General features: G+C 50.6%; 1 protein-coding gene across 1 annotated transcript in view; it reads right to left on the bottom strand.

Moving 5' to 3' along the window:
• Positions 1–25,173, bottom strand: part of SNAP47 (synaptosome associated protein 47) — a 36,706-nt gene that overhangs the window by 6,128 nt on the left and 5,405 nt on the right. Inside the window, exons 3-4 of the mRNA XM_008061592.2 lie at positions 18,715–19,205; positions 11,129–11,253 (exon numbers count right to left, since the gene is read on the bottom strand). Coding sequence (XP_008059783.1) covers positions 11,129–11,253; positions 18,715–19,205 — 616 coding nt within the window. The remainder of the gene's footprint in view (positions 1–11,128; positions 11,254–18,714; positions 19,206–25,173) is intronic.

Raw genomic sequence — 25,173 nt, 5'->3', positions numbered from 1 at the left:
CAGCTGGGCGAGGTAGCGCATGCCTGTAATTCCGGCTACTTGGAAGGCTGAGGTGGAAGGATCACCGGAGCCCAGCAGGTCGAGGCTGCGGTGGCCGGGAGCGGCCACTGCACTCCAGTCTGGGCGACAGAGTGAGACTCCAACTCCAAAAACAAAAACAAACAACAACAACAACAACAAAAATTTTATTTTTTTAGAAAAGGCTGAATGAACTACCTTTTACAAGGCCTCAATGAAACAATGGCAAAAGCAAAAATATCTATATTCTGGTTTTCTGCCTAATAAGCACAGTAATAATATGTACATATAATTAATTTGTCACCAAGACCAGTCAATCTGCCTACCAAAGTGGTGCACTATATTGTGTACATATTTTAAATAAAAGCAGGCTCTATTTGTGATTTGGAAAAAGTCTTACTAAGTTGCAGGCCTTAAAAAAAGGAGAACTTATCACAAACAGACTCTTGAGACCCTCAACTGCACTTGAAATTATTTAGTACAGCAAAAGTATAAGGGCGATCTTTCCAGCAACTAAGTCTGCAGACAAAGAGCATTCCTGAGTTAACCTTCAAACTACCAGCACCTCTGGATCCTGGTCCAGATTCTTTTTCCTTTCAGAAGGGACTGAAGTAATTAAGTGGCATCATGTGCATTCCATAGAACAGGGATGGAAAGAATGGAGAACGTGAAGTCTGGCCAAACCTTACAAACAGTTGTTCCTTCCGCGGCCCAAGATGACAAGCTGTCTAGTCATCATGCACAACGCTGCCAGCTCTGCAGGATCGAGTGGCTCTCAGAGGAGCTCTCCTGGGCTCTGAGTCAAAGACTGGGCGCAAAGCAGACTCTCCCCAGGCCTCTGTTACACTAATAAATAAACCCCGGAACCAGCCTTCCATCCAGGCAGTTTTACCTCCCTAGAAATAACCTGATTAACAGTATTTTGCGTTTTGAGAGAAACGAACTTTTACAAACGTCAAAGAAACACTCTGTCCATGCGAGCACAGGCAAAACAGAGGAATCTGCATGAGCAGTTAGGAGAGGAATGGAGAGCACAGGGACAGAGAGGACCTCCCCATTGAGCAACAAGTCTTAGTGATATCAGACACACTGCTCAGTGGCTGTGAAGGCCAGGAGCCCCAGGTGACATGGGTAGGAAAAGGAGTGCATGTGGAACAAACAGTGAACGAGGCCAACAAAGGCTGCTGACACAGTATACCCAGGAGAACACAAGTCAATTGCCTCAAACAGCACCAAGAAGGGTGTTCCAGGTTCTGGCCAGGCCAGCCCTTCCTGCCCTGGGTGGTGGCTGTTCTGGAAGAAGAGTTTCTGCTTGTCACCTGTCATGAGAACCTCTGTCTCCATGAAACTCCAGAAGACTTAGGACAATGCACCATCAACACTGTCTGGGCTGACAGTGAGATCACTCAGGCACACCACAGAGCAAATGTGGGGAAGGTTTAGCCTCAGCATTTCCGTTTTGTTAATAAAAACAAAAAGTTAAGCATGGAAACATAGCTTAATGAAGAAAGAGGGTCCTCTTACCAAAAAGGAAGTGTTTAAATGTGCCCTCATGGAAGTGTACACAGCAAGTACATAGACAGTACACGAACACATGCACATACCCAGGTAGGTGAGGCTGAGAGCAGGGCCTGTAGGCCTGGCCTTGTCACAAGGAGACTATGTTATCTGCAGGACACTGGTCATGGTCTCCATGTGCAGTCTGGGCACACAGTACTGGGCACCAACATGCCACTGTTCTTGTAAGTACTGGTGCGGGGCTGCTGTTAGCCCCTGTCTGCCCTGACTTGGCTGCTGAGCTGGCTCCTGAGCTGACTCATCGAGGAACTGTGAATTTTCTTGCAGTGAGAAATTAGCAACCATTTAAGAACAGAGCTGGGATAAATCAAGCTGTCTGCAGCTCAGAATACTTCTACCAGTCGGGCCATTAATACACTGCAGAGAAGGTAAAGGGGGGAAAATTGGCTTTCACCGCTGCCAAAGCTCTGGAGGCCGTAAAGAACACTTTGCTGCGATCTGTCACATGTGGCACTTGCAGACCACCCTGCGGCCCACCCGAGACCCTCCACTGCATTCCTGGAGGCAGAGGTGGTCTGTGCACCGGCAGAGGAGGGCGGGTGCAGCCCCCCCCTGCACAGGCCCCCCATGGTGCAAGTCAAGGCGTGGAGGCGACTTTGAGTCCTCATGGCAGGCCAAGCTCAAGTCTTCAGGGGCCTGCCAGCCTCGGGCTGCGTCTGCCAGCAGCCAAGGTCTCCCAGGCCCATGAGGAAACGGCCCTAGGGAGTGAGGGTTCTGGGGCTGGCCAGGACTATCCTGTCCAGCGAATGCTCCCTGCTCCCAGGGCAGAAATGGAGTTCCCCACTAAGAGAAGTAAGTGCTTCAGGGAGCGACAAATCCTCTGTAATGAAATACTCAGTGAATGTGGGCTGAGTGCCACAGAAGGTGCACCTCAGGGGGAACCAAGAGCTGCAGCAGTTGCCTTGAGGCATGAAGTGAACTGAGAATGCATCGAAATGTGGCTCAGCCTGTCATCCCAGCTATTTGGGAGGCGGAGACAGACGGGAAGATTGCTTGAGCTCAGGAGGTCTAGGCTACAGTGAGTTGTTATTGCACCACTGCACTCCAGTCTGCATCAGAGAGTGAGACCCGTCTCTAGAAGTAATAAAAGTTATCCAGGTGCATGGCTCATACCTATAATCCCAGCATTTTGGGAGGTGAAGTCAGGAGGACTGCTTGAGTCCAAGAGTCCAGGAGTCTGAGGCCAACCTGGGCAACATAGCGAGACCTCATCTCTACAAAAAATTTTTAAAAGCAAAAACAAAAAAAAAAGGAAAAGAAAAAGAAATAAAAAATTTTAAATGTGGTTCTTTCAAGATGATGGCCACAGAGCCGAAGCTGTGGATGACACATCTGTTCACTGCTTGTGGCACCTGATGCTACACCCTACCTGCTACAGGCCTTGCCGTCACCTCAACCTCACCCAGACACTGCTCTGTAGGAATGGGACAGGAACAGGCCCTGACCCCTGAGTTACGAGTCACATGGCTCGGAAGCAGTGACTGCACTGCCCTGCCATCAAGCACGTCTTCTGAGGCTACTGCCGGTCTGGAATGACACCTGGGTCTAGGAACCTGCTGCCCAGAATGCTCACTCATCATTCAATATACTTGGACACCCTAGTGTCAAATGCCACACGAAACCTCCTTCCCAACCTGAACCAAAGACTGTGGAGTACTTGCCGACTATTTATGTTCTGTTTTATTCACATATTTAATTCTGCGTAAAGATGAAGTCTTGCTACATTGCTCAGGTTGGTTTCAAACTTCTGGCTTCAAGAGATCCTCCCATCTCAGCTTCTCAATGTGGTGGGATTACAGATGTTAGCCACCGTGCCCAGCCTATTTTAAAAACCTAATAAATAGACATCAATAATGAGTAAGACATCTCAACAGAAGATCAATAAGGAAACAGAGGACATGAACAGCACTATAAACCCAGGGGACCCAAGAGACGTGTACAGAATACTCCACCCAAGACAGCAAGAAGCCCGTTCTCATACCACGGACCTTTCCTGGGACAGACCAACAGCATGCGGGCAACATACCTCCACAGGCTGAAACAATCCAAGGTATCCTCTCTGACCACAGTGCAATGAAACTAGAAAAATGGAAAATTAAACAGCCAAACCAGCCAGTTATTTGAGATGAATGAAAACAAAAATACAACATACTAAAAACACAGCCATGTACGGCTTAACGATGCAGATGCCTTCTGAGGAACGCTTTGGGAGGTGATATGGTCACGAAAGAGTGCGCTCCACTCCCACACACCTCTACAGCGGAGCTGGCTCCACCCCTAGGCTGTGGGTGTAAGCTACTGTTCCTGGGCTACATACCTCATGGCATGTACTTGCTGAATATCGTAGGCAACTGCAACACAAGCCCATTCGTATCCACACAGAGGAAAGTACAGTAAAAAAGCAAACCAAAAACGTTTTGGTCACACTGGCATGATGGCGGGGAGCCAGGCCCTAGGTGAGCAACAGAGAGACAGAGGGCTATGCAGCCCATGCTGGTGGCTCCTGGGCGCCCCTATGTCAACAGAGCACAGAGGCCAACTGGAAGCTGTGCCAGCCCCCAGCCAATCCTAGAGCAATTAATTTCCAGGCTGGCCAGGTTGTGAGACTTTCCACTGGGAGGACTGTCCCTGCCCTTTGTCGTTCCTATCCTCTGTCATTGTTTAATCGGAAGGCTATTCCGTGGCTACTCCAAGGATGAGCTTGCAGGACAGTGAGTGATGGTGAGTGTGAAGGCCTCAGATAGAACTGTGCCACCACTATAGACTTTATTAACAGTGTACACTTAGGCCACACCAAATTTATTTAGAAATGTCTTCAGTAATAAACTAACTTTACATTATTGTAATTTTTTAATGAAATTTTAATTTTTATTAACTTTTGAACTTGTTTGTAATAACAGTAACAACTTAGTTGTTATTACAACTTCTCTGAAATAACACAAAAACATTGTATAGTTATAAAAATATATTTTCCATTTTTCCCTAATCTACATACTTTTTTGTTTTTAAAGTTAAAACATTTTATTTTTACTTTTGTTAAAATCGAAGATACAAACACACATTAGCCTAGGCCTGCACAGGGTCAGGATCCTCAAGATGGCTTCAGGCTGCACAAGTTGTCAGCTCCATTATAATCTTACAGGACTGCTATTGTGTACATAGTCTGTCACTGACTGACACATTGTTTGTGGTACATGACAATACCAGCAAACTAAATTCATTTGGTACTGATCCCAGAGCACAGGGGATTCAACATAAGAAAGCCAACGTTACTAGAACCAAAAGAAAAACCACATGATCATCTCAACTGATGAAGAAAACACATTGCCAAAACCTGACATCTTTTCACGATTGAAAAAAAAAAAAAACAACTCAGAAAACTAGGACTAGAAGGAACTTCTTCAATATGATTAAGGACATTTGTGAAAAACATACAGCTCACAAAACTGCCGGGCACAGGAATCCCAGCAGAGCAATTCAGCAAGAAAACGAAAAGGCACTGAGTCGAAAAGGAAGAAGCAAAACTGCCTGTTTGCAGATCACATAATCTTACATGTAGGAAACCACAAAAAGACTCCACAAAAAAACCTGTCAGAACTCATAAAAGAATTCAGTAAAGCTTCAGGCTACAAGATCAACACAACAAAAATCAGCCGCATTTCTATACAGCAGCGATGAAAAATTGGAAAAGGAAATTAAGAAAATAGTTCCACTTAAATCAACAGCATCCAAAATAATAAAATACCTAGGAATAAGCTTATCCAAGGAGGTGAAACATTTGTACTCCAAAAATTACAAAACACCGCTGTAAGAAATTAAACAAGACCTAAATAAGCAGAAAGACATGCTGTGTTCCCGAATGAGAAGATAATGTTGGCAAAATGGTAATACTCCCCAAATCAATCTACAGATTCAGTGCAATCTCTAGTCAAGAGGTAGAAACAACCACAGGTCCACATGGATGAATAAGCCAGATCACACAGCAGAATACTATTCAGTTGCAAAAAGAAATGAAATTCTGGTGCAAGCTACAGCAGGGTCAGCCTGGAGAACACTATGCTGAGTGAACCAAACCAGACACGAGAGGAGTAATACTGCATAATTCCACTGCACGGGTTCCAAGATCGGCAAATTCACAGAGTGGAACAGAGGCTGTTGGGGTTGGGGAGGGGAATGGGTCACTGCCTCTTAAGAGAGTTTCTGTTGAGATGGTGAAAGTTTTGGAAACAGTGGTGATGGCTCCATGACACTGTCAATTTAATTAATGCATTGAAAATGGCTAAAATGGCAAGACCTGGGTCATCCATACTTTACCTCAATAACAAAAGTCAACAGTGACATGCCCACCCTCTACAGCCAGATATTTAGTAGCAAAACCACCCACAACTGGACCAGGGCACTTGCCCTCCCTTTAAACGATGATGGAGGATAGGAACATTGGAGGGCAGGGACAGTCCTCCCAATGGGAAGTATCATGAACCAGCCAGCCTGGGAGCTGCTCTAGGATTGGCTGGGGGCTGGTGCAGCTTCTGTGTGGCCTCTGTGCTCTGTTGACATAAGGGCATCCAGGATCCACTAGCACAGGCTGCACAGCCCCGTCTCTGTTGTTCACCTGGGCCTGGATCCCTGCCATCATGCCAGTGTGACCAACACTCCAAAAGGCTGTGGCACAGGAGCAGCTCACCCACTGCAGGGGCAAAGGGCACAGAGGCAGGCACATGCACTCACAGCAGGCCAGTAGCTCATGAGAGAGACAGATCAGTCCTCAAAAGCAAGGCGTGGCCTTCCGCCATCCAGTCTCCATCCTGCATCCACGGAGGGGCAGCCCCATGCTTGGGCAGGGTCGGTTTGGGATGCATCCTCTAAGTGTGTGTGGACATCAGAGGCTGGAGGGCACTGGGGTCCTTGTCACTAGGCTCTCCCTAAGGTATCGCATCCAGAAGAGATGCAGGATGCAGTGTCAGGAGTGCTGACATGCAATAATCCGCCACCAAGGCACAGATCCTGGCAGAGCAGCAGCTCAGTGCTATGTCGGAGCCATAAGTGAACATAAGTGAACATAGCATGGTAATCAACATGCCTATCATATGGGCGGAATGAGCATGTGAGAAAGCTTTGGAGGAACCACACACAGGATAGTGGGACAAACAGGAGAGGAACAAGCCTGACTCCTTCTCTTTGCTCACAGTCTTCCTGAGTCCAACCATGCACAGGACAAGCTCCGTCTCCTGCCTGGCAGGCAGTCCCAGCATGGGCGTGATGTGCCCCAGTCCTCCAGCAGCCAGGGCCCACAGATGCCCAGTGATACATGGGGCTGTGAGCCCCCAAGTGGATGGCAAACCCACAAAAGCCAGGGCAATGACACAGGGCTTGGCGGCCCATTCAGGCTGAAAGCCGTTCGCTGAAGGCACAGATCTCCAGCAATCAGCACACCCAGACTTTTTCCTCCAACCAGGAGAGGACACCGATGGATGGATGTTGGCATTAGAGACAGAGGGGGCAGGAACAGGGAAATAGACCAGGGAGAGGGGTGCGAGGGTGCTGAGATGGTTCTAGTCTCCAAAAAGGAAGGGACACAAAGAAAAGGAAAAAGGTGGTAACTTCTGAGCTAGCTTCACAGCAAGCAGAGAACACCAGCATGATTTCTGGAATGTTTCAGTGAATTGCCAACACAGACCCTGCAGAACACAGAGCTGCTGAGCAGGCAGTGGTCCTGCCACATTCATGAGGTGTCTGGGAGCCACCTAGTCCCACGACGCCCCCCCACCACATACCCCTATGCAATCCCTCCAGCCACGCCCCCTCGTGCAAGTCTCCCTAGCCAGCCTACCCTGTGTCCTGCTAAACTCACTGACTTCAACAGAACTAAATTAGTCTACTCAGTCTTCCTTTAATGCACATGTTTTGCATTCGCTGCTTATGGCGTTTCCATAGACTGCGGCATGCAGCCACCCTGATGCCATCAGACAGGAAGCCCAGGGGTGCCACCTGAACAGCCTGTGATCCATAGCCCCAGGACAAGTGGCTATCATACACAATAACCAGAGCCTAGCTCTAGTCTTCTTCCCTGCTGTGGCCGAACCGAGGCCCTGCAAGTTGCCTGCCAGACGTGGCTTGGGCTGGCTGTCACCTAGTTCTTCCCTGGAGACAGACGGAGGCAGGATGGAAAAACACCAAAGCAGGACAAGAGGAGAAGGTTTCAGTGAGCCTGGGATGCCCCCAGGGAACAGCCAAACGCTGTCTTTTGTTCTGTGTTCCCAGGCCCCACCATGGTATGGCCCCATCCACAATGTAGCCCTGAAGATCCCACAGACACAGGGCACAGCAGCTCTGAGGGAGGAGCAGGCAGCAGGAGTGGGCCAGGGCTCTGCCAACCCACTCAGTGTGGCCTCCCAGCCCTCCTTCCATGGCCGCAGTGACGCAGACCCTGGGCTGACCGCAGACCCCAGGGCTTGAGGCACTGGTCCTGCCTGGCCCCACGTGATCTCAGCCACCCTCTCTCTTGGCACCCCAGCTATGATCCATCCCACCAGGACATGCTTCCGCGTGATGGCTTTAATAGCATCTGCAACAAAAACCACAGCTGGATGGAGGAGGGTTTCTTGCATTTTTGTTTTCCCCAGAAATTTAACTCGTTCTGACTTATGTGTGTGCTTCCACTGCACAGCTAGGAATTCTTCTCTAAATAGAAAACATGTGTTTTGCCTAAAAAAGACAATCTCATGTGGAGCTAGGCAATCCCCATGAGGAAGGAGGCTCACATCTGACCAGGCGCTGTCCCGCCCTGCCAGCCCCTCCAGGGCTCACCACTGGCCTTGATGCCAGGGCCCGATGCATGGAATTGGCCATTCCCAACACTGAACCCCATGAGACTCACTTGAATGCTAGATGGTGACACACTCACGCAGGCCCAGGGACAGAGAGCAGTGGGGGTAGTCACTGAGCTGCCCCATCCTGCTTTCAGCTCTGCGCCCTCATCCTAGCACCTCCCCAGCCCGCCCTGGTGTTGAGGTGGCAGGCACGCACACGGTAGTACAAACTAGATGTGTGGAAACTGGAGGCTTTTCAAACCACACAGCCACCGTCAGAATTAACAGGGCAGCCAGCATAGTGGCTCAGCCTGTAATTCCAGCACTTTGAGAGGCTGAGGCAGAAGGCTCTCTTAAGCCTAGGAGTTCAAGGCTGCAGTGAGTGGGGATTGTGCCACTGCATTCAACCTGGGTGATGAGCAAGACCCTGTCTCTAAAATTAAAAAAAAAAAAAGTTAACATTTTCATCCAAAGCCCTGTTCCCAGTTCAACCTAAACACAACAGTGAGACAGAGAGAGAGCATTTCAGCCAGACATACCTGCCTAAGGGCAGGTGTGGGGCATGCTTGGGCCCCACCAGCCTCAGGCACATGCACTCTATGATGTTCTCTCAAGAGGAGTCCAGGGCAAGCCCAGGAAAGTCCATCTGCCTTTATAGCACTAGGGTTCTCAAGAACCCCAAGCAAGCACAGCCTGCACTGAGTGAGCCCTGCAGTCAGTGAGCACATAAAGGAAGTGACACCAACCCGCAGAGCACACTGGTCACAGCTGGAAGCAGAGTCTTGGGGGCCATCACCATATGACTAAGCGAGGCTGGGAGGAAAAAGTGACAAACGGTGTCTCTTTAAAATAGCCCACGGCAAAGATGAACACTTTTTCCCAAAAAGGCAAGAGCTGAGCTCAGAGGACTTTATGCCTACACAGACGCAGTGGACGTGGGCAGAGCCACCCACGAAACACTCTCCCAGCGTGAGGCCATGCCCCAGACCCTTGTGCCAACTCGGGGGCTTGGGAACGGTGAGCCTGTGTCCCATCACAGATGAGCTGTAGGTCCAAAGAGCAGTCTCAGCAAAGCATACAGCTCTGCTTCCCAAGTCCATGCCAGCAAGAGAATGGAGGAGGGCACACGCCGCAGAAGTGAGCTGAGCCCAGCACCACTCGGAATTTGGTGACACTAGGAGTGACTTTTTCATTTTCAAAGGTAAGAATGCTATCATGATATTTTTTAAAGGCTCATATCTTTTTTTTTTTTTTTTGAGTTGGAGTCTCACTCTGTCGCCCAGACTGGAGTGCAGTGGCCGCTCCCGGCCACCGCAGCCTCGACCTGCTGGGCTCCGGCGATCCTTCTGCCTCAGCCTTCCAAGTAGTCGGAATTACAGGCATGCGCTACCACGCCCGGCTGATTTTTTGATTTATTGTAGAGAGGTGGTCTCGCTGCCCAGGTGGGTCTCGAACCCGCAGGCTCAGGCAATCCATTCACCTTGCCTCCCAAAGGTGCGGGATTACAGGCTGAGCCACTGAGCCCGGCTGGGCTCATATCTTTTAAAGATAAATATGAAACTATTTACAAGTGAAATGATAGGACCACTAAGTTCTGCTTCAGAGTCTTTGAAAAGGAAGAAGAAAAGCCAGTATCTAGTCCAGTAATAACATAGAAAGAAAAGTTAAAAGTACCTATAACAAACATATACATTTCAATCACCCCAGTAAAAACTGGTGAGTCTCTCAAGAGTCCAGTGCTGGGCACACATGGGAGTTGAATGAGCCAGCACACCTGTGGGACTGTGGCACTTGTAGCTGGACACACATAGGTGCTGCACACATGTAGAACACACATATACACAGGCACAGCAAATGCACAGAACACACACACACGGGTGCAGCACACACAGAACATGCACGCATGCAGCATGTGCAGAACAAGCATACACACAGATGCAGCACACACATGGAATATGCAAGGTGCAATACATACATGGAACATACATATGCACAGCACACATGTGGAATGCATACACAGGCACAGCACATGCACATGTGCAGCACACACATGGAATACGCACAAGTGCAGCATGCACGGAACACACGCACAGGTGCAACACATGCACAGAACACACATACACAAGCAAAACACACACAGAACATGCACAGTAGGCATACATGCATGTACAGGGTACACACACAGTCACACATGCAACACTGCATGTTTCACAGTACATACATATACACAGTGCATATACATGCACACCTACAGTACACACACATTCTACACAACACATACACACATATGTACAGTACAAAATGCAGTCCAGGTAATGTACACATGTATAGTACATGTACAATACACACATGCATAGAGTACATTTATACATACATGTCCACACACAGTAAGCGCATGTGCACTGCATACATATACACAGCACACACAGTACAGTGCACATATGGTTGCCCTGAAGGTGGTTGCCAGGGCAGCTGTGCACACATGGGAACGTGTCTGAATGGGCTGCATGTTGTGTGCCATGAGGCACGGAGATTTGGGATGGGCACAGCCTCCCTACCTCCCCCCAGCTGCAGGGAGTGTGGCAAGCCATGTGGACACCAGCCACCCCTGCCAGAGGACAGGCCAGCACAGGGGACTGGACCCATGTGCAGACGGGAGAAGAGATAGCCTGTGGAAGGATGGGGATGCTGCTCAGGCTGGTGGGGCACTGCAGACACCTCACCTGGGTCAGTTCCTGTGCATCTCCCTCGGAGAAGACTGGCTGACGGGTCTGCAGCTGCAGCAGCCTGTCCTCCTGGACTCCTGTGGGTGGCGCCAGGTGGTCGATGTGGCCCATCAGCCCGGATGCTGCAAGGGAAAGCTGCCGATCAGCGGTGACATTCCAGAAAGGGCAACGAAGGCATGAGTGCTGGGGACAGCAAATAGCAAGATTTGAGAGGGTCACAGCCATCCTGCCTGGCCCCAGTGGGAGTCTCCGCAGGCACTGTACTAGTCCCTATCCACAGGCTTCCAACTGGATGTAGTCTGTGACATTGCACCCTCAGGGCTGACTCCATCATGGTCTCCCAGAAGAAAGGCCCCTCGCCTGAGTGGAGACTGCTTCTGTGAGAAAAGACTAAAGATCTGGAGCATAAAACACAATTCTCATGCAGCCCCAGGGAAATGTGCATGAACCACATGACTGTGGGGACATCTGAGTTTCTCTGTGGGATGCTGTGGTTCTGGAGAGCACAGAAAATGGCCCTGGGGCCCAGCCAGCCAGGTGGGAGGTGAGTCAGAGCTGCCCGGACTAGGGCTAGAAGTTGGGCGCTGCCAGGGTTGCAGTGAGCCGCAGGGCCACGAGACACCTGGGAGGGCGAGGGCGGACATAAACGGCCAGCAGTGTGTGAGTGTGCCGCACCTTCCGCAGAATGCCACCTGCCTTTTGTTTAGAAAGGGCCCCAGCTACAGTCGGCACCTGCCAGCCAGATAAGGGGCAGTTAAAGCTCATGTTTGCTCTTCTCCGCAACACATACAGCACCCAGCCCAGCCGTCATGGGTCATTGATGAGGATACCAAGAAACAAGTAGAAAGAGGGCTGGCTCCTGTGCTGGGCCAGTGGGTAGGCAGGCAGCCTCAGCGACCCGAGAGCCTGCAGGCATCTTGCGCAGGACTCCGTGATGGCTGCACAAGATGCACAACCTGGGAGCAGCTGCCTGACAGGCCAGAAAGATGAGGAAGCATGTGTGGGGCAAAAGTGCTCACTGGGGCCAAAGGGCGGGCCCAACCACTCAGACCCAAGACATGACCCTGCCTTCGTGGGGGCACTGTCCCCTCATACACGCACACAACCCTCCAGCCATCATCTGCCAAGATGATTCTCACACGCTCTCCCTCCCTGGCAGTGCCTGGCTGGCAGAGCAGCGTTAGCTGCTCGGGTCAGTGCAGGGACCAGGCCCACAGGAAGCTGGTCCCAGCCACACCAAGGGAGCACAGGCCTCAAGGGAGGAGGCAAGACTGCAGTTCCACACCCAAGTCTCATGAACAGAACCCACGGGACAATCACACAGACAGCTGACTTTCTGCACCACACTTTCAAAACTAAGCCGCTGGGGCTGGTAGCTTGCCTGTGCCCCCACCCCCCGCGGCTACCAGGGATGCCAAGGCAGGATTGCTTGAGCCCAGCAGGTGGAAGCTGCAGTGAGCCGGGATTACACAACCACACTCCAGCCTGGGTGATAGCATGAGACCCTGTCTCTCAAAAAATAAAAATAACAAAATCTGGTTGCGAGCAACCACACTCGTGTCATAATTTGTGTGTGCAAAGTACTCAAGCTATGTGTAGACACTGTCTCCAAAGTTCTGGCCTAGTAGGGCAATGCATACTCAGGATAAGATGAGCATGCCCTGAACATGGCCCCAATATGAGGATGAAGCTTGGAAAGGGGTCCTGAGGGTGGCTCTGGCCTGGGCACACAGGTCATGCCGAGGCTATGCATGAAATGTCCTCTGCCTGCTGACCATATCTTACAGCCCTGCATAATGCATGTTCTTGCATGTCCTTCCTTGAGGCAGTCACCCTCCAGGCTGCTTCTGACCAGAATGGGTCCCCTGGACCAACGCCCACAACCTTGCTTTCCTTTAGTTCATCCTCAGGTCATTACGATACTAAAATCCTGCCCTACAGAGAACTCACAGCCATTCTGTGTACACGTGACATATGTGTCAGTGTGTTTCCACACTGTGCCCACACACTAGCCACCCCCCTTCACGCTTAACCCTGCCTTGCCCTATGTTAGAGGTGTGACCTGTGTACCTTTCACACTCAGGGGCAGTATTTCCTGTCCAGACAGCAGCCCCTGGGCCCCCTTCCCTGGGCCTAAGTTCCTGAATGAAGCCCCTGACTCTTCTGCTGTCTCCAGGTCATTTTTCAGCCTCTCAAATGCAATGCCTTCCCTTCTGGGGTCTCTGGGGCCAGCACCTCATAAGCCCACACCTATAGCTTGTTCAGAAGTGATCACCACAGCCTTACAAGTTAGCATGAAGCTGGGACACAGCAGGCAGCTCCCAGTGGCTGGGTCTTAAACAATGTCACTTAACAAGGAGCACTTCTCTGAAGAGGTCAGCCAAAGAGCACTGGCCGAGCCCAAGAGACAGAGGAACAAACAGAGGATATGTCCTGCGCCAGTACCAGCCCGGATCTGAGATGTCAGCGCGATAACCTGGTGCTGACAGCATCTGTGCATCCTTTGTGGACATGCCCAGAGGCAGCAACAGTGCCTCCCACCCACCTATATCCCCCTCCCTTAGTGTGCTCCTGTGTCCGCAGGACCCTGAGTCTAGCACCTGGTCCACCACCCTTGCACCCCATGCAGGCCTTGCCCTGGCACCCAAGAGCAGCAGCCATCTTCCCTCAGTCTGGCCTGTGATTAGCCATGTGCTGTTTCATGCACCTCTTTGGCCACTGTGTCCCAGCTTCATGCTAACTTGTGAGGTACCATGCTTGGTGTGTACCTTCTTTAGCATCTTCTCCAGTGATGACACAGGACTTAATTTTCCTGTAGAGACAGGGTTTTGCTATGTTGCTCAGACTGGTATTGAACTCCCAACCTCAAGTGATCCTCCTGCCTCGGCCTCCCAAAGTGCTGGGATCACAAGCATGTGCCACAGTGCCTGGCTCCACACAGGCTCTAAGGGCAGGACCTCTGTGCCCCCACCTGCAACTTGACTTCATTTTAACACCTGATGCTACATCAGAGAGTACACTGACCATTCCTGGATTTCAACAGCTGAGGTCTTGCTTATACACTCAGAAAGCTGAAACAGAGGGCAGCACTCATTCCTAGCAAGCAGCTAAGTTAGGGGTGTTTTCCCCAGGCTGTGGGGCAGGGGTCCTGTCACCACGGCTGCATTTCCAGGGCTGGGCTGCTTGCAGAGCTGTTGCCTCAGGTGGCTAATACGGAGTATTCCTTCAGAGGACAGCTGATCTGGTTCTGCAGAGGACGTTTTGTCTCAAGTCACTGACAATCTCCATAAACAAAAGCCATTGCCTCCAGTTCACAGCAGTTCATGGTGGAAGGGGATGAGTGGCAATTCCATGGACCAGGGGTACAGGCTGTGGGGATACCCCGAGCAAGGCCGCCTGGCCAAGGGGTTGTGGACACCTGTCCCTGGGAGATTGCCCTTTCAGCCAGGGAGGAGCCCCCTGAACATGAGACCAGCTCCCACGGCACTGTCCTCAGGTGAGCCCCACCTCTGCACCCAAATGCCTCATCTGTCCCCAAGAAATGCCAACCCCCATATAGGACACCATGCCTGGCAGGGTCCTTGCACACTGGACACATGTTCAACCAGAAGGCAGTGCTGGGAGCTGACATAGGAGAGCCTGCAGCTCACACATCCCATATCCAAGGCAACACACAAATACACAGTGGAGCTGGTACATGCCATGGGACGGCGTGGACACATGGGGCCAGGAAGTTTTCTGTATCTCAAAGCTGGCCTGTCCAGGCCAAGCTCCATTCCAGTTGGGGCATCCTGCCTTCAAGGATGGCCTGACCCTGACAACAGTACACAGATGGACTCAGCAGCCGGTGTGCACCACCCTGTCATGTTACCCTCCACATGTATGCACCTTCTGTGCTCTGGTCCTGCCCACTGTAAGTGCTGTCATGAGCACAGACAGCCCCTGGGGGAGAGAATGGCAACCAAGTTCATTGGGGTGGGAAGCTGAGACCGGCGCACCACGGGGTGATGGAGGACTCCTGGATGTAAGGAGGCCTCTTTGGAAAGGTGACAGGTCGTGAGCCGCAAAGGGAAGAATCAATAAGTGCACAAACAGCCCTCTGAAGGGCCAGGCACCTCCCAGGGGCTTCCTCCCTGGCTGGGAAAGGCCAATCATGGAAGAATGGGGCCCAGGTCCTGAGGGGGACTGCTGTGTGGACCCCTGGTCAGGCCTGAAGGCCATGCAGGCAGTTGAGAGCTCAGGACATGGTCACAGCCACACAGGACCCAGGGAGATGGGAGAATGACAGTTGTGTGTACCCTGGGGGCTCCTTGAGCTCACGCAGATCAGGCAAGCATGGGCACCCATGAGGACAGTGCAGGTAGGCTCCCGGCTGCCTGGCTGTCACCAAACCACCTGACAGATGTGGAAGACCACACCTTCTCCTGGGACTGAAACTGTTCTAGTACAACAGGCTCCTTTAAACACCCATGCAGAGACATGGCCACTGAGTTCTGCTTTCCACTTCCTGGCAGCGGGCATCCCCATCTCCCAGGTCCCCATAGAGGGCTCTGAAAAGGATCCCACCCTGTGAGTCACTCACAAGCCAAGTGCCCTGCAGCGCTGCAAGAGTGCCCCCATGTGGCCACTCACACTTGGGTGCCGTTCCGTCATGGTCTCCACCTCCACTCTTGCAGCTTCCAACACGGGACCAGGAGGGTGCTGCTGACCATGCCACCACACCGCCTCACCAACTCACCCCATGGTTCCAGGGACAGTACTCCTCCACCCGCCGTAGGGGACCTGTCTGCATGAAGAGTACCCAGGAAACATGTCTACGATCCTGAGCAAGTATGATGCATGCCCCACACAAGTGCAACCAGGATGGCTGCTGTGCACAGCAGTTCAGGTGAGCTCCTGGGGCTGGAGCCCACAGCTGGGACACTGTATATAAAAAAGGTCACCCTACATGAGACGAGGGCCTGACCCATTAGTAAAAACCTTTGAAACATGTCTGACGCCTCCCTGAGGACAGAATTTCTCCTGTGACCTCAGTCCAGCAAATGCCTATAGGTCCACCCTCAAGCCCCAGCAGGCAGAACTCAGTGTGACCAGCCCCAGGGTGGCCCCTAACCCCCTGGGTGGACGCTGAGATGTAGTCATCACCCCACAGGATAGCACATGGCCCTCCAGGAGGTCACACACATCTGCGCACTGCCCCAGTGGACCTGGGGCTGCCAAGCAGAACCCCACTTCGCACATCTCGGCATCCATCTCTCTGGGACACTTGGGGTCTGCATATGACCCTTATAATAACAAAGTTGGCTACTTCGGGTCCTCTCACGATTGCTTTCCTGTGACATCAATGCTTCTCTTCCAGCTGTGTCCACATCTCTCTCTGCAGCCCCCTCCCCAACCCAAGTCAAAATAATAGTGGGTTCTCTGTAATACAACCACATACCATACACGAGGAGGGTACACAGTTGGTCCATTTTAAGGTCTTCAGTAATTACTGTGGACCAGGTGGTCCATGGCATTCCATGTCTGTCCCCACAGTCTCCACACCATCCTTCCAGGAGGGGCATGCTGGGTGAGGGCACGCAGGTGGTGTATGCCAAGTGGGGCTCCACCAACATCCCCTTCCTCGGGCCAAGGTGGCCAGACCCTGAGAGTCACACGTTGGCTGGCCCAGCCCACCCTTCTCCCTTTTTGTGGGGCAGCTTCAAAGTCTGCCTTAAGGGCCAAATAAAAATCTGGAAATGCCATGGGAAAAAGTTATTAAGTATTTAAAGACATATTTCCAACATTTTGGTACCATGGAACCAGATCTACATATTTCTTCTTGAAATTGGAAACAACTGAGAAAAACAAAATATTCAAGTGTTAGGGAAACAGGTTATGGAAACTGAAATCAACCGCCTATGAGAAAAAGTCAAGAACCTAGAAAAGTAGCGAATATCTCTTACTTTTCACAGATATCTGACGAACAAAGTTAATAAGATGATTTCTTGTACGTGTGCTGTACCTACACACACTACAGTATGTGCATGTAACAAGCATTATGTGATGCATGTGCACATGCATATACATGAATATTACATGTACATGTACATGTATATGTATATACATAACGATGATGCTAACACTAGAAAATGAAGCATTTTATGACTTTGGGATTTATTAACGAGGGTTCAAAAACAACCTTAAAGGGGAAAGGTGCCTCAGCAAAAAAAAAAAATTCTGTAGCGGAGGAAGACAATGTGGAAGAAATGTTTGCAGCCTCCAAAGATACTAAGGGCTGAATATCTACGAGATAAGGAAATCTTACAAATCTGAGGGTGGGGAGGAAGGCCAACAGGAAAAAATAAGACAGAATGGGTTATCCACATAGCAAAACCACAGGGTCAAAACAAAGCACAGGTTGCTCTACCTCACAAGTGAGGGACGAGCACTGAAACACCAAGATGCCACTTGGCTCTGTCAGCCAGGCAGCACTGAGAAGTCAGTTCTGTCAGGTCCCTGTGCTAGGGAGGAGGCTGAAACTGGTGGCCAGGCAAGTGCCTGTGTTTCCTGCCCCCTTAGTCTGTCCCATATCAGGCCCAGCAGACATTCGTGTCTCACACAATGCCTGTAGGAGGGCACCTGCCACACAGCACCCAGGAATATCACAAATAGCCGCACTGCAGTTCCCCAAGAGGCAGATCCCCAATGCATGTCTGGGTGTGGGTTTGGGAGGAGCCAGATGAATGCCCAGGGAGATGAGGGGGCTGGGCAGGAGTGGCGGGAACAAGCCCACTAGGCAGGTGGGGATGGTGCTAGTTACACCTCTGAAGTGCTGGTTCCTGACTCACTCCGACGAGGTGAGGCACAACAGGTGATAACACCAAGCTTGGAGCTTCCTTCTGAAAGCCCTTTCTGACTGTGTCTTAGTCTGTTTTGCACTGCTTAAAAGAAAACCAGAGACTGGGTTAATTTACACAGAAAAGAGGTTTATTTAGCTCCCAATCCCCAGGCTGGGAAGTTCGAGGGCATGGGGCATGGCTATGCATTCTGGCGAGGACATTCATGCTATGTCATAACGTGGTGGAGAAAGCTAAAGCGGAAGCAGAAACTTGCAGAGACAGAACTGAGGGGTGTTCAGGTGTTATAACAACCCAATCTCTTGGGAACTAGGCATTTCTGCAAAGACTAATCCAGCCTTCCCAAAGTGAGGACTCACTCATTACCTCGAGATGGCACCAAGCCACCAAGAAGGCAGATTCCTCATGACCCAAACATCTCCCACCAGGCTCCACCTCCCAGCACCACCACACTGGGTACTGAAGTTCAGCATGAACTTTGGGCATTACAAAAAAGCCACATCTCAGCCCTAGCACCAACCTATTCTGAAACCCACCTATCTATCGAGCATGTGATGCATCTCAGGAGCCTGAGATTCACAGATGTCAAGCAGAAAGAAAACAGGCTGGATAAACAAGTGGGCTATGCTCAGCGCTGGAGGTTAGCAGTCACCCTGAGGCATCTGATAAATATCTCCCACGGGTGTGTGAGGCTGCTGTCAGGTGGGAGCCATGCCCTTCCCCCTCATCTCACCAGTCACTCACCTGTTTGCTGGACTAAGTGGCCCCTCTCTGCAGCAGAAGAGGTTCCAGCATTCCCAAACCCCAGGGCATCTTCCAGCAGCTCCATCTTCTTATTGAACTGCACCTCCAGAACGGGGATGGCCTCCGGCATCCTGGCGGACATCACCTGATAAGTCACATCTGGCTTGCCGATAAGCCGGTGGTGGATGCTAATTTCATATGGCGAATGGACCTTAATGTCATCCACATCCTCCCTCTCAAACCTATGCAGGAGCGAGGAGCTGGAGTCGTAAATTTCCAAGCCAGACACAAGGATAACGAGCACCCCTGGCCTAAACTGGGATGCTGTCCCTTGGGAGATAATGGCAGGAATTCTGATCACTATGCCTTCTCTTCCCGAAGGTTTACAACTAGTGACAGAGTTGCCTTCCCTGGGCTTAGCTTCTGGCACAGTCTTCCAAAGCTTGGAGCTGAAGGGCCACCAAGCGGGAGACTCCAGCTCTGTCAGCAATCTGAAAACGCAAAGAAGACACAGAAACCAGTTCAGTCCATTTTTTAAAGGAGTAATACTATTCTTTTTTGAAACTCTGACCTTTGTAAAACATGTAGCCACTATATCGTATTTCAGTTCCACAGCACTCCAGGGTACTGAGAGGACCCTGAGGCACAGGGTGGAGAGGACACTTGCCACAGATGCAGCCAACCAGGAGAAAGATAGCAAGCATGCACACTTCTGTTTACACCACATTGCCTTGACCTGGGCAGTCTTGACTCACAGTAAACTCTGCTATTGATTCTAGAGAGCCAAATGCCAGACCTTCTGTGTACTGGGGATGTTCTGTGTCGTCGCCTTCCAACACAGCCCTTGTTGTGCCACGATGCCACATACGAACTGCATGTTGACCTTATTCCACTTTAATTTGTGAGTGGTGACAATCTTGAAAGTAACCTCTAATTATACCACAAAATTTTCTACAAAGTACAGAAGGGAGAAAAATAAAGACAGGAGGGGAAAAACAAAAGAACAAAGATCAAAAAGATTCAACAGAACAAATAAAAAACAAACGGTGCCAGCGGAAGGCAATCAGTTTTGGATGGACCTTGCAGACAGTGATAGAAAGCAAGGAACCTACCAGCCCGATAACTGCACCCCAGGCCCCAGGTGTGCTCAAGTGATGACACCACAACTGGAACCCAGCTACCCCTGGAGGTCCTACCTGGCTAAGCTTAAGAGAATCCACAGTGCCTTGCCAAGGCCTGGCTTTTTTTCACACAAATAGGTGAGATGAAGCAGGGCGGGGCGGACTCAGCACCATGCACTGGTAGGTCCTTGGTGGTATGCTCACCTCTGCTAGCCTTCCAGGGATGTAAAACTGCTTCTGCCTTGTCATGCTCCTGGCTCAAGGCCATTCCGAGGCCTTCTGCTTAGCCTACCGCACCATATTGGCTCTTGCTGCACAGGCCAGGGAAACAGCTGCTGAGGATGTCTATTCCAATTCTCTACTTCAGAACTGGGGAAAACAACCTGAGGAGGAGCCCAGAGCCCCACTGGACTCCTGTGAGTTGGGCCTGAACCACAGTCACCTGACCTCCACAGTCCCTGCTCTGCCTGGAGACACAGTGACCTTCCAGGGCTCCTAGAGTCAATGTCAGTTCAGTCAATGTCCGGTGGCCCTGAAGGGTATGATCACTTCCTTTTTTTTCTTCCCCCTCCCCCAACCACTTCCTTTTTTAGAGGTCCCTGTTTCAGCTGTGGGTGGGCTGTCCTCAAGGGAGCCCAGCCTCGCCTTTGTTCAAGGTGTTCTAAGTCTGCAACCTGGCTCCAGTCCGAGAACTGAGGGCCTTGACTGTCTACAATCTCATTAGAGACTTGCGCCTTTGACTTGAAACTCTTCTGCTTATACAGACCAAGTAAGAATTAAGTCACCTGCCCAGTCATTCCTTTCTAGGGACCCATGACCTCTAGCCAGGAGGTCAACACTAGGTCCCCCAGGCACAAACCCAGCCTCTCCCCACACCACAGGAGGTCAGCCTCAGGTCCCCCTGAATGAACCCCTAACTGGCCTCCCCATGCTACAGGCATATGCCCATGGGACTCCCCCATTCCAACTGTCTGCTGGAGATACACATGGGGCAGAAGCCCCAGCAGAGCCACTGCGACAAGAACATGGAAGAGCCTGACCCACTGGCCGGGTGGCTGCATCCAAATCAGAATAGACAAGAAGCAGGCCATGTGCCAGTGTGGCATCTGGTTACACAGCAGGAATTTTTCTTATTTGCAAATTAGATCTTAAAGATGACTTATTTGCAAATTAAATCTTAAAGGAAACTGATATTAAAAAGAAAAGGAAAAGAAACATACTTATCCTAAGACTCTCAAAACTGAAAAGGGTGCAGGGCCCTCCAGGCATATGTCCCTGTGGCACCAACACGAGTCATGCTGTGACATTCCAACCAGAAGTGAGCAACACACTATGCCTATGATGACTTGCTAGGACTCAATAACTGGATAGTCAGAAAGTTCCTATTATTAAGCCAAGTTTTCTCCCCAATACCTTGCAACTGAAGGATCTAGTCTAGCTTTCCAGAGACAACAGTCTCACTATTGTGACAGACTTTTCTCCAAGGCAAAATACCTTTGATTCTCTCTCATGGGCAGTTCTAGTTCTAAGTCCCCTCCATTTCCTGTTAATTCTTCTTCTACCGAGGGTTCATCATGAGCAGGTACCATACTCATGTTCATCCTGAAGGGAGTAAGATGGAGCCACTGACCCCTCGAATAAGGTCCTGCAAGGCAAGCCTACCAATCACACAGAGCAGGTGGTTCACACACAGCTTAACGGCTTTATATATCTGGCCACTGCAGAAGACAGAACAGAGGCTCCTCCAGCAATGAGAAACAGGACGACCATATAACCCCACACCCCAGGTGTTCATCCAGAGGGAAGGAATGAACATATCAAAGAGACCCCCACATTGACTGCAGCACTACTTGCCATGGACGAGACATGCCATGGACAAGACATGGATTCAACTCAAGTGTCCACGTCAGATGAAAGGACAAAGAACCGTGGTATATGTACACAATGGAATACGACTCAGTTACGAAAAGCAACAAAATCCTGCCATTTCAACATGGATGGAGAACATGATGCTGACTGAAACTACCCAGACACAGAAAGACAGATGCCACAGGAACTCACTCATGGGGAATCTTAAAAAATCAAACTCATGGATGCAGAGAGTGGCAGTGCCCGGAGGTGGGGTGGGGGGTAGGGAGGTGTCAGACAAGAGGACCAAACCCAGTTGCAAGATAAGTCAGTTCTGGGACCCAAGGAACAGCAGTGAGAACACAACTGACAACACTGAATTAAGACTCAGAATCTGCCCGGGGGGGGCAGGAGGGTGGGTGGGTGCTGACCTTGTGCTCTCAACATATGCATGCATACACAAAGGAAAGTGGCACTCATGCTCATTAATGGGTATGTGGGGAAGTGTGACTGTCCTGGTTATTTCATCATGTGCTCATGCATCAAAACATCAAGTTGCACACCTCAAACATACACTGTTTTTGTCAACTGCAACTCAGTAAAGCTGAAAGATATAATCACCTACAAAAACAAAGTCTTTATATAGCTACATAACTGTTCACCCCTAGAAGTTTCAGTTTCTTTGAGTCGCTTTTGAAAAACCTGCAGTAGTTCTGTCTTTGCCTCCCATATGTCCTGAGTCCTGAGCGTGCTGGGGGCTGGGAACCACACTTGTGACACTGTGGAAGGCACCAGGCCTGCCTGCATGGCAGAGACCCAAACTCAGACACAAAACGTGGACACCGCAACCACGATCTGGCCAGAGGGAAGAGCTCCAGGACATGGATGCCTTAGGAAAGACCAGGAAGAAACAAGGCAACGGGCACACAGCCTTACACCAAGGCACCCATCCCCATTCTCAAGGGCATGATGCCCAGCAATCCCACCCCTGGGGATGGGAACACACACCCACACTTGTGTTCACTGCAGCACTGTCACAGCAACAAAGCTTGGTCAGTGGATGGGCGGACAGATGGGGAGGCCCATTCTCCAACCACACGTGTGCTCGTCCCATGACCTGGAACAAGATGATGCCCCGGGCCAGCTGGAAAGCACACCAAGTGCTGGCACTCCCACTCTAGGACATAATGCAGCTGTGAGAAGACACAACCCGCCCATGGTGCCAGAGCCATGTCCACATGATGCCCTCTTCAGGCCTTCTCCTGTGGACCTCTCAGGGCCCAGTCCTGGGTGCCTATGATACCTCCTGCCACATATCCAGTGGTGGTCGCCAGCTCTGTTGCTCAGCATACATTCCTTTAGGAGTTTCTGTGAAGGTGTGTGTTGAACAAAAGTTAGGCACTGGGGAAAGCAGGTGAACCCCCCTCCCGCTCAGGTGGGCTTCATCTAGCCCACTGAAGGGCAGAGCAGAGCCTACTCTCCCCGAGCAAGGGCAGCTCCTGTTCGCAGGCAGCCTCAAGGTGCCACCTTCACTGAGCTCTAGCCTGCTGGCTCCCCATAGGTATGGGCCTTGCCAGAACAGGCATCCGCTGGTCACGCATCTCTGGAGAGCCCTAGTGACATAACAGAAACCCAGCCCTGGAGAGGCCCATGGTGACACCACCAGGCAGGCAGATGTCCTCTCGCCTCATCGAGGAGGAGGTCGCCCAGTCCAGTGAGTCTGTGCTAATTGCACATGCACCAATACCACTCTAGCCCTCAGGGACAGCAGGGCATCAGCAGACGGGGGTTCTGCCCATAGCAGGCCAGGTATCCTCACCAACCTTCAATCACAACAGAGTTTAGAAAAAACACACTGCATGTGATTTTTTTGAGAAGTAATAATAGAAACAAAAAGTATATAAATCTGAGCTTGGTGTGCTTAAAAAAACAGAGCACATGCCAGGTGCTATGGCGCAAGCCTGTAATCCCAGCACTTGTGGAGGCCAACGTGAGAGGACTGACTGAGTCCACGGGTTAGAGAATAGCCTGGGCTACTTGGCGAGACCCCATCTCTACAATAAATCAAAAAATTAACCAGGTGTGGTGGCATGTGCCTGTAGTTCCGGCTATTTGGAAGGCTGAGGTGGAAGGATCACCTGAGCCCAGCAGATCCACTTTGGGGTGGCTGTGAATGTGCTACTACACTCCAGTCTGGGCCATGTAGTGAGACTCCAACTCAAAAAAACAAACAACAAAAACAAAGCACAAGCAAGGCCCAGGCTTTACAAAGGGTCAGAGGCGGCCATAGAGATGGTGCATGGGGCACACACACCTTCCCTAGGAATGCAAGGATAAGATGGCAACATCTGAGAACAAAAAGCAGGAAGTCATGCAAACCCAAAAATGCGAAACAAGGCAGCTGCAGGGAAGCAGCAAGATGGGGCAACTGATATGGCAGAACCACAATGGAAACGAACAGCAGCAGCACTTTCTGCGCGCATGGTGGGGCAGGAGGTGGCACAGGCTCAAGTCCTAGTGGCAGAGCACACTGCCCCTCAGAGACTACGCAGCTCCCAGAGGCAGGCATAGCAGGAGCTCCATGGAAGGGAGCAGACCCCATACTGGACTGGGGCAGCCCACGGGGTCCTGGAGATGGGAGGCTGCAGAGTGATAAGCTAAGGACCACGTGGGGCCCTGTGATGACACCTCCGCCACAAGCACAGCTGACAAGAACACATCTGACAAAAAAATACACAGAATGAGGCCCCAACAGAAAAAGAAATCTTAAAAATCTAGACACTGTAAAAGTAAAATAAATCTGTTAATGCTATCCTAAAAGAAACAACATGAAAACCACAAGTCAGATCAGAAGCACATATGGAGAATAAGAAACACTTCTAGAGATTAAAAGTACAAAAAAGCAGAAAATAGGAACATCCAGTTTAAAAAAATAAAATACAATGACAAAGACAATGTGAGATGAACACAGAAACTAAGATATACAGAAAAATGGGATTATCAAAAACAGTGTTAAGATGCAATGGAAAAACTATAAGCAACTTTCTACAATAACAGTACAATGAAACATCACAACACACACAATCACAAAAGGCTGAAAGAAGATATCACCTCACCCTCTGTCACCTCAGAGACCAGGGCCTGTCCTGTCACCAAACAGGAGTTACAGACACTGACAAGGAACACCTCACTCAGGACAGACCATCCCCAAAAGGGACACAGATCTCACTCCACCCTTTGTCACCTCAGAGACCTTGGCCTATCCTGATGAAGCAGTGACTGCTTATTTCTACTAAACTTCATGACATCTCATATGGCTGATACCTCGAAGATTTTACAAAGTGTGTTCTCAGGCCCTTACAATGTCTGAGTCCTCTCCTGTTGTGCTGAGGTCAGGACTGATCCATCACCATGACAAGATGACACTGCTGCTTTCCCTCAAGATATGCTCAATGTGACTTTCCAGGTACTGCAGAGCATGGAAGTGAGC

Source organism: Carlito syrichta, unplaced genomic scaffold (assembly GCF_000164805.1).
Source record: "Carlito syrichta isolate Samal-C Ts95f unplaced genomic scaffold, Tarsius_syrichta-2.0.1 Scaffold305332, whole genome shotgun sequence".
Taxonomy (NCBI): domain Eukaryota; kingdom Metazoa; phylum Chordata; class Mammalia; order Primates; family Tarsiidae; genus Carlito; species Carlito syrichta.
Note: the sequence above shows the minus strand (reverse complement) of the source record. Positions and strands in the feature narration are given on the sequence as shown.